Source organism: Phaethon aethereus (genome assembly GCF_964289735.1).
Source record: "Phaethon aethereus genome assembly, chromosome: 3".
Lineage (NCBI taxonomy): Eukaryota > Metazoa > Chordata > Aves > Phaethontiformes > Phaethontidae > Phaethon > Phaethon aethereus.
In genome coordinates this window covers 59,282,486-59,298,929 of record NC_138576.1, presented here as the reverse complement: position 1 = coordinate 59,298,929, position 16,444 = coordinate 59,282,486, and the positions used below count along the sequence as shown (strand labels likewise).

Genomic DNA, 16,444 nt, shown 5'->3' with positions numbered 1-16,444 from the left:
TGTTGTATTCTCTTTCTGTAGCCCTAGTATACACCATGGAGGTTGTCTAACACTTAATAAGTGCAACTATTTGGAATGCCATATAATTGGTCTCAAGCTAAACCCTTGGAGCATAACAAAAGACAACTTTGCAGTCTGAAGGGCTGGATTTAAGAAACTTTTGGAGTAGCTCAATGTATCTTTGTACTGTTTGTCCATACTGAAGCACTCCATTTGCTGCAATGTCCTGAAATCACTCCTAATAACAGCTGAGATGTAGACAAAAAGTAAAATCAGTTTTATTTGACTGAATTACAAATTTAACAAAATAACTACTGACTTTAGAAAACATACAAAGTAATAACTCAGCTCATTAATGACCTCCATTTGGATATTCCCAGGGTCCTCCTTTGTTCCACTCAGCTATGGACTGACAAGACAGAGTCACAGCCTGCTGGAGCCAGAAGCGATCCCTCAGACCAAGCTGGAGCCACACTCCCCTGGGTTTGTCCCCTCTAAATGGTGATCTCTCACCTGAAGCAAGCCATTTCCTCCAAAGGTCTAAACTGGCAGTAGGTTACAGGGACTGTGACTGAGAAATGTACGAATTACAGTCTTGATAAGTCATTTAACTAGATTACCAATTTATGGGCCTCTCATTCATGAAAAAATGCCTTACACAGATCAGGCAGAGGTGCTTTTGAAATGAAACCTCGTGCTGGGTGACCTAGATAGAAATATACATCTAACTTTATTCATTCAAGAGTGTAACTACATCCCTGCTTTACATATTGGTTTGTGACCAAGCATTGAGTAATTTCTGAGTTTTCAGGAGTCTAAACACATAAACTTCCTGAAACACAAAATTCTAGAGCAACTTGAAGCATTGCAGGGTTAAGATACCTCATTACTAGCTTTAAATAGGGACTAGTACCAAGACAAACTTGGCGAGAACTTCGGTATCGTGGCTGTTTGGAGACAATCCCAGAGAAACAGAAATAAGAGTGGTCTCTTCAGTATGGTATACAAAACTCCAGTCACTGGAAGTTAAGCCTAGAGAAATTTAGTGCATATTAGCTGTGGGGAGACTTAACCCCTTGACCAACTTTCAAACTCCCTTACTAGACTTTTTATCCCTGCAAGTTGTAAACTATGCTAACAACCACAGCTATTAGACATGATGCAGGAAGTAATTCAGAGAAGTTCCATATCCTGGATTATGCAAAAAATCACATGAGATGGTCACAATGGGCAAGTCTAAACGAGAAAACTTAAAAACACAACTCACTTGCTGAGTGTGGGTTCGTACTTTGCCAAATCCAGAGTCTACTCTGGGAAAAGTTGTGGATATGCACAGGAAGGAAAATAGGCAAGTAGTCCCTGCATCGATAATCATGGGACTCACTTACTGGACTGTACTGCAGTAAGTGCCAGTGAGTAAGAACAGATACATCCACTGTTTCTTTAATTCTATACATCCACGTGTATATGTTTCAGAAGATTTCCCCCTCAGTGTGGCAGTGGTCAACATACCCAGACCCTCTATATATCACAAAATCCTCAATTAATCTCGTAATAGTTAAACAAGGCTTCTAATAGCATCTTCCTCCAGACCTTTGAAACTTTCTTGAGCAGGTGATCAGCACTGCAGCCAAAGCTCAGAACATCCGGAGTCCAGAGCCAGCAGAGGGTGAAGAAGCAGGCTCACTTGCTCCACCATGACTGGCTTAGCTGTTCTGCTAAAATAAGGGCTATGGAGAGGAAACATGGCACAACTTTTATGCATTTAACACCATCTCATTGTCCTTTGTCTCCCTCACCCTTAAGTATACTCCTTTTTACATGTCAGCATTTCATTTTATCCTTTATAAATTTACCTAGAAGTTTCCACTCAAAACAGCCCACATTAAAAAAAAAAAAAAGATGCAAAGTCAAGAGTTCAAAGGCTGTCTGAAACAACATGCCTGAAAGAAACTTATTTCAGCACTTTCTTATATTGCAACACCATCTCTATTTGCATAATCACATGCTATATTTTTCTAGAGAAGCCTTCCCTCTCTCAGTGCTCAAAACAAAGACTATTCAGGCACTGGCTCAAGGATCTTTAATGAGTCTGTCTGATATATAAGCTCTCTATCCAGTACTTGCTGGGAGAAATAGCAACGAGCTGTCCTTCCACCATCTCATTTTACTGAATATGGAGGCAATTAAAGAGATTAGGTTCTTACATTGAATGTTTACAGCACTAACTGTTTACGTTGGGAGTATGCAGGTACAAGTGAGTTAAGCAAGGGGCAAGCATTGAAAAAGGAAAGTGTGTAGATGCATGTGAGCTTTCACAGAATCATAGAATCTTTGGGTTGGAAGGGACCTTTAAAGGCCATCTAGTTCACCCCACCCTGCAATGAGCAGGGACATCAACTAGATCAGGGTGCTCAGAGCCCCGTACAACCTGACTTGGAATGTTTCCAGGGATGCAGCATCTACCACCTCTCTGGGCAACCTGTGCCAGGGTTTCACCAGTGTGAAAAATTTCTTCCTTATATCTAGTTTAAATCTGCCCTCTTTTAGTTTAAAACCATTGCCCCTTGTCCTGTTGCAACAGGCCCTGCTAAAAAGTCTGTCCCCAGATTTCTTCTAAGCCCCCTTGAAGTACTGAAAGTACTGTAAGGTCTCCCTGGAGCCTTCTCTTCTCCAGGCTGAACAACTCCAACTCTCTCAGCCTTTCGTCGTAGGAGAGGTGTTCCATCCCTCTGATCATTTTTGTGGCCCTCCTCTGGACCTGCTCCAACAGGTCTATGTCTTTTCTGTGCTGAGGGCTCCAGAGCTGGACGCAACACTGCAGGTGGGGTCTCACCAGAGCAGAGTAGAGGGGCAGAATCCCATCCCTGGACCTGATGGCCATGCTGCTTTGGATGCAGCCCAGGACACAGTTGGCCGCCTGGGCTGTGAGCGCACATTGCTGGCTCATGTCCAGCTTTTCACCCACCAGTACCCCCAAGTCCTTCTCAGCAGGGCTGCTCTCCATCCCTGCATCCCCCAGCCTCTCAAACGAGGGCTTTGAACAGAGTTAGATGAGAAATTCCGATGGATGGAAGGAATGGGATTGTTGAGTGATTAAAGTACAAGACCGGTACAAAATTTGTGGAAGGAACAAACGGGTTCAAAACTTGTCACTCTCCTGTGAATGCGTGTATGGTAGTTTCCCTGTTTTTCACTTAAAGGGCACTTTTCCTCCTTGGTGCACAGGGTACCATTGCTCAGCCCCTGAAGGCCGGTGGTGGCCTGGGTGGCTGCAGGGAAAGCCCAGTTCCCTGTTGCACTGGGCAGCTGTGTGCAGGTGGCTGCCGGGCCGTGGAGGTGCTGCAGGGGCACGGGGGCCTGCAAGGGTGACAGCCATGCCAGAGAGCACGAAGGAATGGTAATTGCGAATAAGCTGCACATTTAGCTGAGCAGGTGCTGGTCTGGTCTGTGTAGAAGGCGCCTCTGAAGGGAGTTCACCTGCCGCCCCTGCCGGCTGCTGCAGCTCAGCAGGAGCCGCGCGAGAGGGTGTGGTGGGGGAGAAGGGCGGCACATTTCCAACCCCTTTCCCTCAGGGTTTTGGAGACGCGGGGGTCTCTGGCGCTTACGAGCCCTTTTGAGGAGGACGAGTGCCCGGGGCAGTTCAAGGGGCAGCGTCGGGGCGGGAGAGGTCGGACGCAGCCCCTGAAGCCGAAGCCATGGCGGCGGGGGCGCCCTCTGCCGGTACCGCCCGGCGCCGCCGGGGAGAGCCGTCCTTAGTCCCACCGGCGCCGGCCGGCCGGGGCGTTGCCACAGCTTTCCCTCTTTTTCACGTCGCGGTTCATACCGAAGGAACGCCCAAGCGCTGCCGCTTCCGGGGCGCTGCGCCGGGGCGCTGCGAGGCGGGGGGGGTGGGGTGGGGTGTGGGCGCTGCTGTGAGGAAGGCGAAAGTTCGGCCGTGTGTCTGGCGCGGGCTCGGGCGCCATCTTGTGCCCGCCTGGACGGCCTGCGTGCCTCCCTGGCAGCCGGGCGGCTGCGCAGCTCGCGGGCAAAATGTGCTCCTGTCCTCTTAGGAAACGAGGTGCGTTATTAGAAAACTACTTCTGGAATACTGCTGGGGGTTAACAGCTGTTTACGGGCTCCTTCTTTGTGTTTACCCTGCTGATGTATCATTTACAAACATGCCCAAGGGATCTGGAAAAAAATGAAATGTGTAGGATGGCTTAAACCAGTCTCTCACAGATTAGCTTTTCTGTACATTGTATGATAAGCACTGGATTTACAGTATCACTCACTGCACAGCAGAGTCCCAGGAATAAAGCACTGGTAAGGATTCTCTCAATCCTCACACCCTTTACATTGCAAGCAATTGCTGAACATGTGTTTAATCCAGAAAAGTCCACAGCACCCAGGTTTTGTATCAACAGCCAAACCCACACATTTTCCATCAATCATGAAGTCTTGCATTAAAATCCAGAGATCTGGCATTAGGATGTGGCACAGGACAGGGCGGAGTGACAGCCTCCAGGCCTCCTGTTGCTCCTAGACATCTTGGGGTATGAACTGCTACCCACTGGGCTGAACAGGGAAATAAACCAAGATAATAAAATAACAGCTCTCAGCATTTGTTGCTAATTAGTATTGTCGTGGTTTAGCCCCAGCCAGCAACTACGCACCACGCAGCCGCTCGCTCACTCCCCCTCCCACAGTAGGGTGGGGGAGAGAATTAGGAAAAAAAAACCTTGTGGGTTGAGATAAACACAGTTTAATAGGTCAGAAAGAAAGAAGGAAACAACAATGATAATACCGACAAAGGAATGTACAAGAACAAGTGATGCCCAATACAGCAATTGCTCACCACCCGGCGATCGACAGCCCGTCCCCGAGCAGCGATTTCCGCCCCCCGGCCAACTCCAGTTTATGTACTGGGCATGACGTCGGATGGTAGGGAATATCTCTTTGGCCAGTCTGGGTCAGCTGTCCCGGCTGTGTCCCCTCCCAGCTCCCCGTGCACCCCCAGCCTGCTCGCTGGCAGGCCAGCACAGGAAGCTGGACTGTCCTTGACTGCTCAGCAGCAACCCAAAACATCAGCACATTATCAACAGTTTCTCATCCCAAATCCAAAACAGTCTCACACTGGCTTCTGTGAAGAAAACCAGCTCTATCCTGGCTGAAACCAGGACAAGTATCCAAAGTAGAACAGCTTCAGGTGGGGAAGATGAAACTGAGTTATCCCTAAAAAAGGTCAAAACCAGTCATCTATGGGGGTATTGGCACCCCTAGCCCAAATCTCAGTGTGCATCTAAAGCTGGGTAGGCTGCAAGCCAGACTTAGATATCTGTTTTATGACAGAGCTTACAGGTTAAAAATGCTTTTGGCTACTTCACTCCTCGGTGCCCAAGCCCAGCATCTCTCCTTTCCCCAGGCAGTGTGAGTGAGTTTCCACCGAGAGGTCTGGGACTCTGAACTGGAGGCGACACACTCCTGCTGACTTGTCGAGGAAGTAATCTACAAGGGGCAGCGGAAAGGAGAGCTGCACATCTCCGAATGGCAACCCTGCGGAGTGGGTAAGCTTCAGCTGGCATTATTTTCCCATTGGAAAATGGGAAGTGATTGGAGTAGTGTTCTCAGCAATGCAAGCCATCTCCTGTTTGTGATCACTCAACTTTCTCAATACACAGAGACACCAAGAATCCGTAGCAAAACCCTTGAAGTGAACGTCTCAGGTTAGTTGGAGACAGCCTACCTCTCACCAGGCCAGCTTGCACTCTCTTTACAGTTTTGCTCTCAAACAGCTGTCTCCCAGCTGGTTTTGAGGTCTCTTAACTGTCTCCCTCCACTTATTTGCACAAACTGTCTGGCAGGTTGAGGATCCCACTAGATGGCAGGACAGTTTAAGCCCTTGCTATTTCTACCCAAACCATTTCAGCAAGTGCCCTGGGACCCCAGTAGGCTCAGCCTCCCCTGGCCTGTTGCTGTGTGGACCCTGGGGAACCCCCACACACCATGGTTTGTCTGGGGCTTATGCTTGCTGAGCAAAGCAAATACAGCCTATGCCAAACCGGTGGAGAAATCCATGCAGAAATCGCTGTTCAATTTATTTTCATGGGCTTTATCACACATAGAGCACCAGTAGACAGAAGAGAGGGGTAGGAACTAGTCCCAAGTAATTTGCTAAATCTTGAAGTATTCCTCTTTGTATGTGTGATGCATAAAGGATATTTGGAATCCTGATGGTGAAGTATAGTTTAAACCTCTTCTAGCCACTGCTCCATTGTAATTTTTAACTAATGCAAGTGCAGTTATATTATTTTGTATGAACAATGTATGAAAGCTGCACAATGGAGAAGTGGCCACCGTGGGTCCATGTAACTGAATACAATGTCTTGGATAGTGAAAACATATATGACATTTCCACTGACTAGCCACCTTGCCTCCAAGCACTTGTGTTCATGAACCTTCTGAGTTGGGAGACATTTTCTGTATGATTAGTAACTCATGACTTAAAACTAAAGTTATATATAATTCACACTGTAGTTAGTATAAAACCGATCTTTGTGTTCAGTGACAACTAGATCTGGCCTGTACATTGCTGTACTAGCAATGATTTGGAAGTTTCTTTTAAAACATACTACTTTGCAAACTGCTTTGCTACTCATTTCATCCATCCAAGCTCAGCCTACACAGTATTAAACCAGAATGATGGTATATGGCACAGGTGGAGATAGCTGTATGAAGAATCATAGCAAATAAGCTTAATTTAAAAAAATGTTTAATTACTTCTCTTCATCTCTCTAAATGAGAACATTCTAATAATCAGTCCCCTACCTCAAAACCTATTTAGTCCTTTATTGCCTTCCAGATAACAAATTGAACATTCCTGTTTTATAGCAACAAAAGATGTGCCTCAGCATGATGCACCTCTTACATGAAGCTTCTGATGAAGGGCTGACCCAAAGAAAATTACCTTCTTAATGACATCTTGAAAAGATTGAGGCCAATTTTCTCTATTTTCAAAGTACCTGAATTGTTTTATATACGCACAATAAAGTTACAAGGGTATTTCCTGCTTTTTTTTTTGTTGTTTTTTTTTTTTTTTAATATGCAGAGTGGCTAAGAATGAATAATTGCTTCATTAGTTTGGAGACAACAAAGTTATCTCTTTTGCTTGGCACTAAAATGAATTTCTTTGCTCTTTAAAAGCCCAGGATAGTGCTGTAAGCTGATGAAAAAGATACTATTACCTGTGCCACACTTGCTGGAATGGAAATTAGGATTAATGCATTTTAATACCAGATTAGCCTTAATAGAAGTTTGCCACCGTTATTTATCAAGGTAATTAAGTATGTACTTAATTTTAGGCACTAAGTCATTCTATTGACTTCTGTAAAACTAGTCTGTATTTAAAGTTAAGCATGTTTTAAAACTGTCTGCTGATTTTGGGCCATAACTTTGTTACCCTGTGGATTAAGAGAATGCACTGTCATCAGTTACCCATTAGCTGAACTAATGGGAGAGTGGTATAGCCTGGATAATGGTTGAAAGTGGATAAACTGGATCAGTGAGAAACATATTCGGAAGCACTTAATTTGCTCTTTACAGGCTCAGCCAAAGTTTAGTAGGACTATTACCTATCTTCAAGATACTAACAAGAAAATGAACCAGAGCTTTCTTTAAAATGAACCCTGATTAAACCCCAGACTACTGGACAACATGGCATAGAGACCCCCAGACAGCAATAAAGGGGCTAGCTCCTGTCTGGTTGAGTCAAGCATAATACACAACTAATAAATTCTTCTGGACAGTTTATATGGCACAATATCTCCCACATCAACTAGTGTTTGTGGTTCTGTTTATACTGCTCAGAAATATGCATCTGGCTCAGAACTGGAAAGGTTTTTTTGACAAAATCCAGGGCATAACTAGATATTCTATATCTGAACTAACTACAGTAGAGCTCTCTCATGCAGCCTAGACTAGTTAATTGTTTAGACACAAACTGTACATGCATGTGGCAAAGAAGTATTTCTGCATCTGTAACTTGGTTAATCTGCAACTAGGTAATACACAGGCAAATGAGGACTATAATATGTGACCCACATATTATAGATCAAAAGTGTTCATTCTGCTTTTAATTGAGTTGCATTTTAAATCTGTCAGTCTTTACTTCTTACACAGTTTTTCTAATTTTCTGTTAAACTTATTCTTTCTACAGTGTTTTCTCATTGACAGGTTCATAGAGCTGAAGTACAAGGTAAGCACCAATTTTCCAGAGTGTTGAGCACTCTGACCAGTTCTAAGCTGTATGTCTGTGAGCAGTAAACTCCCTGTATGTATATAGCTGTGGAACGTTTTTTATGCGGAGTTTAGCACATGAATAATTTGCTAAATTCAGATGGTTCAGAACTGGTGCTTTAATAGTAAAAAACTTCAAAGCATCTTAGGCTAACAAAATCCTTAATTTAAGCATCTATTCCTGTAACCCAAATTTCAGTGTCTGTATCCTGTAAGAAAAGAATCTAAATATATCCAGTGCTGCAACTGTAAAAGAAGAGGAGAATTCAATGTAGGCCATGACCCAGAAGAGCACTTTAGCATATGCTCCACTTAAAGCATATAAGGAATTCTGTTTCAGTAATACTCAGCTACTTGATTTCCATGGGATCATTTTAACTTCTTAAAATTGAACAATCTTATGTACTGAGATGCTATAAAGGAGGGTGGTATATGAGGACGGGACTGCAACCCAGAGCAAGAGCTGATGAAAAATTGGACATGAGCCAGCAATGTGCACTCAGGTTGGACCTGCTCATTGCAGGGGGTTGGACTAGATGGTCTCTAAAGGTTCCTTCCAACCCAAACCGTTCTATGATTCTAAGATTGTGTACCACAAACATAGTTAGCTCCAAGTCTCTCTCCACTGCGGTTTTCAACTCTGCTCCTCCAGTGTCAGATAGTTCAGTCTCTCAGACTTTCTTAAGCCACCTGTTTTGCTCCAGTGGAGTAAGTTATTTTGCCTTTCCAAACCTGAAAGTAATTCTGGGATGCTGCACTTGTTAAATGAACACAGGTAAGTGGACAGAACTAAGTGTCAGTTCAGTTGGATGAAACTGAATCCGTTACTGAATGGTCCCCAAAAGACAGTGTGTGGGTAAATGCACAGTAGGAATGATAGATGTGCAGAGAGGCCTCTTACAAGCTCTCCGACAGCTATAAAATACACAAATATTTTATAGATGGAATACTGGTCAAATGTGGAGAGTACCCATCAGAGATGCTTCCTCCATCTGGCTACAGCCCCGGAAAGTGATTGTGTGGGCAAATAAAAGCATTTGATTGTCAGTGTTAGTTAGGTTTCAAGAACCAATGGCTGCTGCCCTAGGCTGCAGTAAAGGTGTATGTCTGTACCCGAATCTTAGGTCTCCTACAATAAGGGAATGAATGCTAAGTATTTTCAGGAGCGTGACCTCCACAACAACACAATACCTTTCAGCAGAGAAAAACCTTTGCTTAAAAATCTTTGTAAAAATCACAATGATTGAAACATCTTCATTGTCAGCAAACAATAAAGCAAAAACCCAGATGAAATAAAAGAAATATGTATTATGGGGTTTTAAGTCTTGTCATACAGGACAAACATCAAGCAATCAACAGAAGACAGAAAAGATGATAGCGATTTAATTTCCACAGTGAGATTAAACAATTTTAATCACTTACAAACATGGCTACTTTATTTTAGTTACACATGAACAGCTATAATATTCAGCCTGAAAACTGAAATGACAGAAGTGGCAAGACTAGCTAAGAGTGGGAGAACTGAGGTGATCTACCATAATCAAACAGAGTTTAAAGAGAGTTTGAAAACAAACACTGGTGTTTAACTATTTTACAAAACCTTTTGGAGACAGAAGGAGGAGAGAAAAAAATTGGGGTTTTTTATTTCTCACACCCATCTACGTATTCCTAATGAGAACAAAAATCTCAGGAGATAAATTACAGATAATGTTGGTACTTAATATATACTTAATATCATCTTAAGATGGGGAGAATGCATACACCTCTGTGTCAGAGAGGAAGAAGCTACTTTGGGAAATTAAAACCCAGGATTTTTATTTTGAAGCAATCATTAGTTGGTGATACATCTGCTAGGTATATTATTTGAAACTGTCAAAGAAGATTAGTTAGGATGAGTACCATAACTGTGAGAAAACCCAAAATAAGAGATATATTCTTTAGTTCTCTTCCCATTTGGATGTGTAGAACATTGGTTTTGAAGGACGACAGTAGAAAAAACAGTAGTTCCATGTTAATATCATCTAGGTACAAGTGCATTGCAAAATCTTGTCTGTGCTACTAAAGTTGCTACCACACTTCAGAAGGGGTGACACAGGGAAACTGGAAAGTCTGTCGATGGGTTTCATTAATCCAGCAGTCCTTAGGTGTTAGGAATCATTGCTTTTTCCTTCCATCTCTTGACTTTCCAGCAAGGGTTTGGATGATGGCACTTCTCCACCCTCTGCTCCTTCATCTGAAAAATGACAGAATTAAACATTTATACCACACACATTCTCACAGCTTTTTTAATGTAGCCAAATATTTGGGTTCACTGATCACCTCTGTTTGGATTGGCTCTTTACTACCACACTCATGGGTGCTTTAGAAAGAGAGATTAACTCAAAAGATCAAGAACTTGCAGAGACATCTTCCAAAAGCAATTGCGCATTGGTGTTGATCTGCCTACTCCTTGCACATGCTGATAAATGCACATTTGGTTGCAAGAAACAAACTGGAGATAACTTTTATCTCCAATTTATATTACTGTTATTCTTTTTTTCTGGGTCATTTCCAAAGTCAAGTTAGAATACTGCATTCCTCTGAGCATTGCTTGGTTTCAGGTAGATAACTGGCATGTTCATAAACTGTAATGTTATCTGGCTGACCTTCTTTGCAAAGAAATATCTAGGAGAATTCACCCTGTCTTCACAAGATGAGGGGATTTTTTGTTCCTCTGATTTGGAAGTTCACTCTTTCCATAGGCTAGAGTTGAATGCTTATGTAAGTAAAAGCTCTCCGGTGTGTGTGGTCATTAGATGAAGAGTTCCACGCTGAAGTTTTTGATGCTCAAATTCTCTCACTGAGAAACAGGAACTCCTCTTGCCTCCATTTCCTTGAAAAGCATAATCATTTTCACACTGCCTTCAAGTCCCACATGGCATTACCAGTGCTAACAGAACAGTTTGTATACACAAATCTAAGATGGCCCATAGCTTTTGGAGGCAAGGAGAGGTCTGCTGCTCAGTGTATCTGGCTGTACCATCTTCCACTTTAATAGCTGTAGTCTAAGGGGTACATTTTCAGCTATTTGCCCTGGAGACTTGCCACAAAATATCAGAAATAGACAAGAGAGTTATATATCTTGGTCTGTACATATCACAGCAAATACATACTGCTGTACACAATTCATCAGCTAAAGCTCTTGGCAAAAACCACTTGATGTTGTAAGCCTGCTTGGAGATTTGGAGGCTGCGGAGTTTTATCGTGGTAAATTAAGAACTGAGTTATTTGACACCCATCAGCATTATGTAGCACAGCACTGCTGAGAAAATGGAGGCAGAGCAACCTCCTCCGTTGGCTGTTTCTGTGTGGGGTTTGGATGTCTAGTACTAGTGGACTCTTGCAGACAGGGTAGAGGAAAACAGTTTGTTAGAGGAAATCTGATCTCATAGTTGGTAACACTTAGGTGTGCAACAGGTGCTAAGCTGCTGAGTGTTCCAAAATAGTTATTATACACAGTCACCTAGAAACAACTCAGCAAACAATAAAGGTTATTGGCAGAATGGTACCCTAATGCAGCTTACCAAATGCGGGAGACCAGTATAGCCTCTTTGCTCTCAAACTTCTTGCAGACTCCTCTTCAACCTTTGGATCACGAGTGACACCAATTAACTGTTTAACATGGTTCCAGTATGGCCTCTCACCAGACCACCTGTGGAAAGTCTCAGCCCTCCAAAATTTACACACTATCAGAGGATGATCAGACAGGATACAGATGGTCTTAATTTCAGAGTTAGGCTCTGAGATAAACAGCTGGTGTCAAAACCTCTCCTGTCCATCTTGTGAGAACATTAATTTGGTGCAGCTTGCAGAGTACATGGAAATTTTATCACACAGCTATGATCCCTGTATATTCATAAAGAATAAAGCAAAGTCTCTTTTTTCTTCTGAGCCAGACAAAAGGTATTAGCACATCCTGTTCCTGACCTTTTACTATGACAGCAGCTGACAGCATTTTAGAAAGAGAGGAAATGTATGATCCAATGAGCATTAGCTAAATTTGAAGCAAGATGGAGAATCCTCCTCGCCATTTCCCATATCTTCCCAGAATCTCTCAGAGTAGAAAAAAAATAGGGCATACTTTATATAGCCATATGTTCCATCTTCTCCACTTTTCTCATTTATCCAACTTCTTTGTTCTGAGCTGGAAATGGCCTTAATTTTTTTAACAACTTATCATTAAAGCCATAAACAGGCAAAAGGAGATGCCTGTTAGAGCCCCAAACGTTTCACAGACAAACTGTTTCCCTGTCACAGCATTTGAACTTCCAAACCTTCTTTTCATTTTCATGAATTCTCCTCATTTTCCTTGCTGTCTTATCAGAAGTTTAACTTACAACATGATGGGGCTGTAATTCCCATCTGATATTTGTGGAATTCCCAACCCCCAAAAGCATCCAAGCAGTCACAGTGGACCTAACTGCATTCTGTATTCATTTCATATTATCACTACTGCAAACTGCTGATAACAGAAAATGCTCTTTCCAGGCACGTGCTGTCAATGACAAAAGCAAAGGATAATTCCATACTCTTAATCGTTCTTCAAATTGTGGCAATGCTGGTCCTTGTATTTGTAAGAAAGCATTAGTACATTTTGCTAAAACTAATGTAGCTGTGTTTCATTTCTTCTTCTTAATGCATTGGATGGGCACCAAGAGAGGAGGATTATTGCATCTGGAGGGCTAAGTACTTATTTTATACTGTGTTGTAACATTTCTTTTAACAAGACTTTCACTCTTTCATGATTAGTTTTATCCAGGGGAAAAAAAAAGATCGAAGAGAGAAATCTTGTACGCTTTAAAAAATAGATTCTTTCCGACTACTAAACTTTCCAGAGGCCAAAATGAAACAAACATGAGGAACTTATCTACAGCTGTTGTATTCTTTTGTGCGTTGTTTAACATGGTTAACATGGTGCATCTCCCTCAAGGTTCACTGCTCTAAACAATACAAAGGTTAGTTAAACATAATGTAGCAATTAATATTTCAGTGAGTTGGACTGGTCACTTCACCTCCACAGCTCCTGACACTAACAACTATATAAATTCCCATCTAGCTCCCCTTTGATAAGGGAAATAGTTCTCTCCTGCTGGAGCCTGACCCCTGGTCATGGTGCATGAACTGTGCCAGATGGAAAAACTATTCGGAATAAAAAACCCAGTAATATTTGAAAACCAAAGCATTAAATGTTAGGTGACTGTCTGTACTTTGGAATGGATTTCCAGTGCTCCAGTTGCACACACCAGAAGGAGAAAATCTGAGAATCCAAGGACCCTCCACTCTTCAGCACAGGCCTGCCTCCCACTGTGCTGTACCCACACCACCGCTGCTCCTGGATGGGGGACCACCTGTTGCGGTGGCATTTGTCACAGCAGCAACAGTGATGGGCATGAGAAGAAAATGTTACTTCCAAATCAGAACCTGAAAAAGTAGGGGCAACACATGCTCAGGGCCAACCTACAATTCTCACTTCGTAGGCATTAGAAACCAGATTTTTCTGAATCTGAAAATCCCCCAGAAAGTAAAAAGAATTCAAATGTAAAGCTGGTGTTGATTAGACCTGTGCTAAATCAACAGAGCACCTTATCAAATTAAAGGACATGGCAAAATAGGACGCTGGTCTCAGGTAGCGAAGTTGAAAGCCTACTAGCAGGAGTAAATCACTGTAAACCCTACTCTTAATGTATATGCCCGAGTTAGGATAGCTGTAATTGGATTAACAGTACAGCTTGCTGTCTTGTGGTAAGTTATTACAGCGCAGGAGTAGATCCCAATTTACAGCTGGAGTGATGGTTTTTCAAACTGCCCAGCAATGCAACTGTGTTTGCTCTTCCCCATGGGAACTGGAATTCAGTTCCCAGCACCTTTCCCCAGGCTGCTGAACACTGAATCTGTGGGTTGATATGGCAGAATTAGTCTGGGTTAAAATTAACTTTTCTCATCAGGAAGTGCAAGTGGTAAGTGCTTTGCAAGGTTGAATTTAATCCTAAATGAAGAAATAAATATTAGTATTGACATCTAAACTGCATGGTGGCAGAAGTCTTAAGGAGAAAGCAAAGGACAACCGCATAAAAATGCCAGTTTCTTGCATGTGCAGCCATTACTTTCTGAAACGGAGAGCTCAGCCAGTTTGTGTGGCAGATCTGAAGTCCCAGCACCAGCAGGAGATCCCAGAATATCTGGTAAGGCATTCCGGCGGCCTGCCCGTCCCGATGCTGCAAAATCTGTGACCACAGGCTCCACATCAGTCATTGCTGACTCCTCTCCTCATAGCAACCAACACCTGCATATGGAGCAAACACAAGAAGAAAACAGCTGTAGCCCGGATGGATGCTAATCACCTGATGAACAAGACAATAGCCATAGGCTTTGCCCCATGGATCTTTTGTTATTAAAAGCCACATATTTCAATACTGAGTGCTTAAGCTTTATTTGTGTCCCAGAAGAAGATAAAAGAATCTCTGTGCATTTCCTGACATTGCCTTTTGCACATCAAACTAGCACAATGAACAGCTCTGTACCTACAAGAAACCTGTGGATAGGGTCAGCAAAAGCCCTTTCTGCCAGCCACTCGTATGTCTTTTTATGACCTGATCCCTCTTTCTAAGTTTTGCCATACAACCACTTGGAATGAAACTGAAACTCTATTTGGTCATACTGTGTCTATGAAGCAAAGCATGTTTTCTTTATTATGAAATAATTTACATTCTTAGATTCTTACTTAGAGTGTTGTTAGAACACCTTTCACAGAGGAGCAAATTGTACAAAAAAGATCTCTCAAAAAACAAACTAAAACTCTTCATAAAATTTCTTTATCCTGCAGGTATCAAACCATTTGTTTTCCTCTGCTCCTTGTTAGCTTGGTTTAACCTCAGCTTGTGCATGTGACTTTTATCTCATACATAATTGAATCCTGGAAATAATAGAACCAACAGTGCTCTGCTCCCTCAATCTCTGTCTCAAAGCCCATTGAATTGAATGGGAAAACTCTTGCTGACCAAAATGGGCTTTGGATCAGGCACAGAGGTGTTTGCAGGATCACACCCCAGGGCACCAGCTGAAGTGAGAACACCTGGAGGAGAAGCAGGTGGTACTCAGCTGCATGAAATCTGCCATTAGCAACTGTATTATTAAGAATCACAAAAGACTATCATATTGTACACAATAACTTCTGAAAATTGATAGAGTAATTTCTAATAATTAGACATGAATTGTTCAATTAAAAACAGTATTTACTTGTTCTGTATGAATGCAGTTCTGTATACAATGTGGGAACAGGAACGTTGTCTCTTGTGTAAATACGGTCAGTGCTTTGTGTGGGAAGAAATACAGATGGGGCTGGAGACCAATCTAATGGAAGGCTGCCAGCTTTTGGTTGACAGCTGGCTGTATTTAGAATAAAAATTGCACAAGGAAAGTCTCAAACATTTTAGTGTTGTTCATGTAAGAAGCAAAGCATCATAGTCCCCTTTCTAAAATTCTGCTAAGGTTGGGAAATAGCAGTGCTCTCATTTCATGGATACAAGAACCAAGGCAAAGAGAGATCAAACATGACCTGTTCTGATGTGCAGGAAGGGAGGGACAGAAATTTGATTACTGATGCTGACCTGGCATTTCCACCACAAAGAACTTACTCCTTTTCTCCCTCAAAGTGCCTTTCAGCTATGTCACTCCAACAAGAAAAATAAATATTCTTAATCTTCTTTGTATCTCTAAATACTTCGTCATAAAAGAAATTAAACCTTCTTAGCAAGAAACGAAGGCATGAGTAAAATCTGCAAGTCTGAAAGATGAAGTGAACATGCAAATAAACCACTTTCTTTAACCAAAGTTAAAGAAAGTTCCCGTCTTGCCTGAAAACAGCCTGCTCAAATCTAAATGAATCATCTCCATAATTAGCAAAAATATAAAAACTATACACGGACATTCAAGAATGCAACTTTGAGAAAATATACAAAGTATTTGTATCAACATTCTCGGTTAGATATAGCATTATACTATGTATTCATTAAAATGGGTGAGGTAAGCACTTGTCGCAACCTGATCTAGTTGAAGATGTCCTTGCTCATTGCAGGGGGTTTGGACTAGATGACCTGTGAAGGTCCCTTCCAACCCCAACTATTCTATGATT

The 16,444-nt window shown here is 42.4% G+C and overlaps 1 protein-coding gene across 1 annotated transcript; it reads right to left on the bottom strand.

Moving 5' to 3' along the window:
• Nucleotides 1-10,421: 10,421 nt before the first annotated feature.
• PKIB (cAMP-dependent protein kinase inhibitor beta) lies at nt 10,422-14,633 on the bottom strand (the record flags this gene model as incomplete). Its single annotated transcript, XM_081997444.1, has 2 exons — nt 14,418-14,633; nt 10,422-10,507 (listed from the first exon to the last, which is right to left on the bottom strand). The coding sequence occupies exons 1-2, from the start codon at nt 14,563-14,565 to the stop codon at nt 10,422-10,424; spliced, it is 234 nt and encodes a 77-aa protein (XP_081853570.1). The 5' UTR covers nt 14,566-14,633.
• Nucleotides 14,634-16,444: the final 1,811 nt, after the last annotated feature.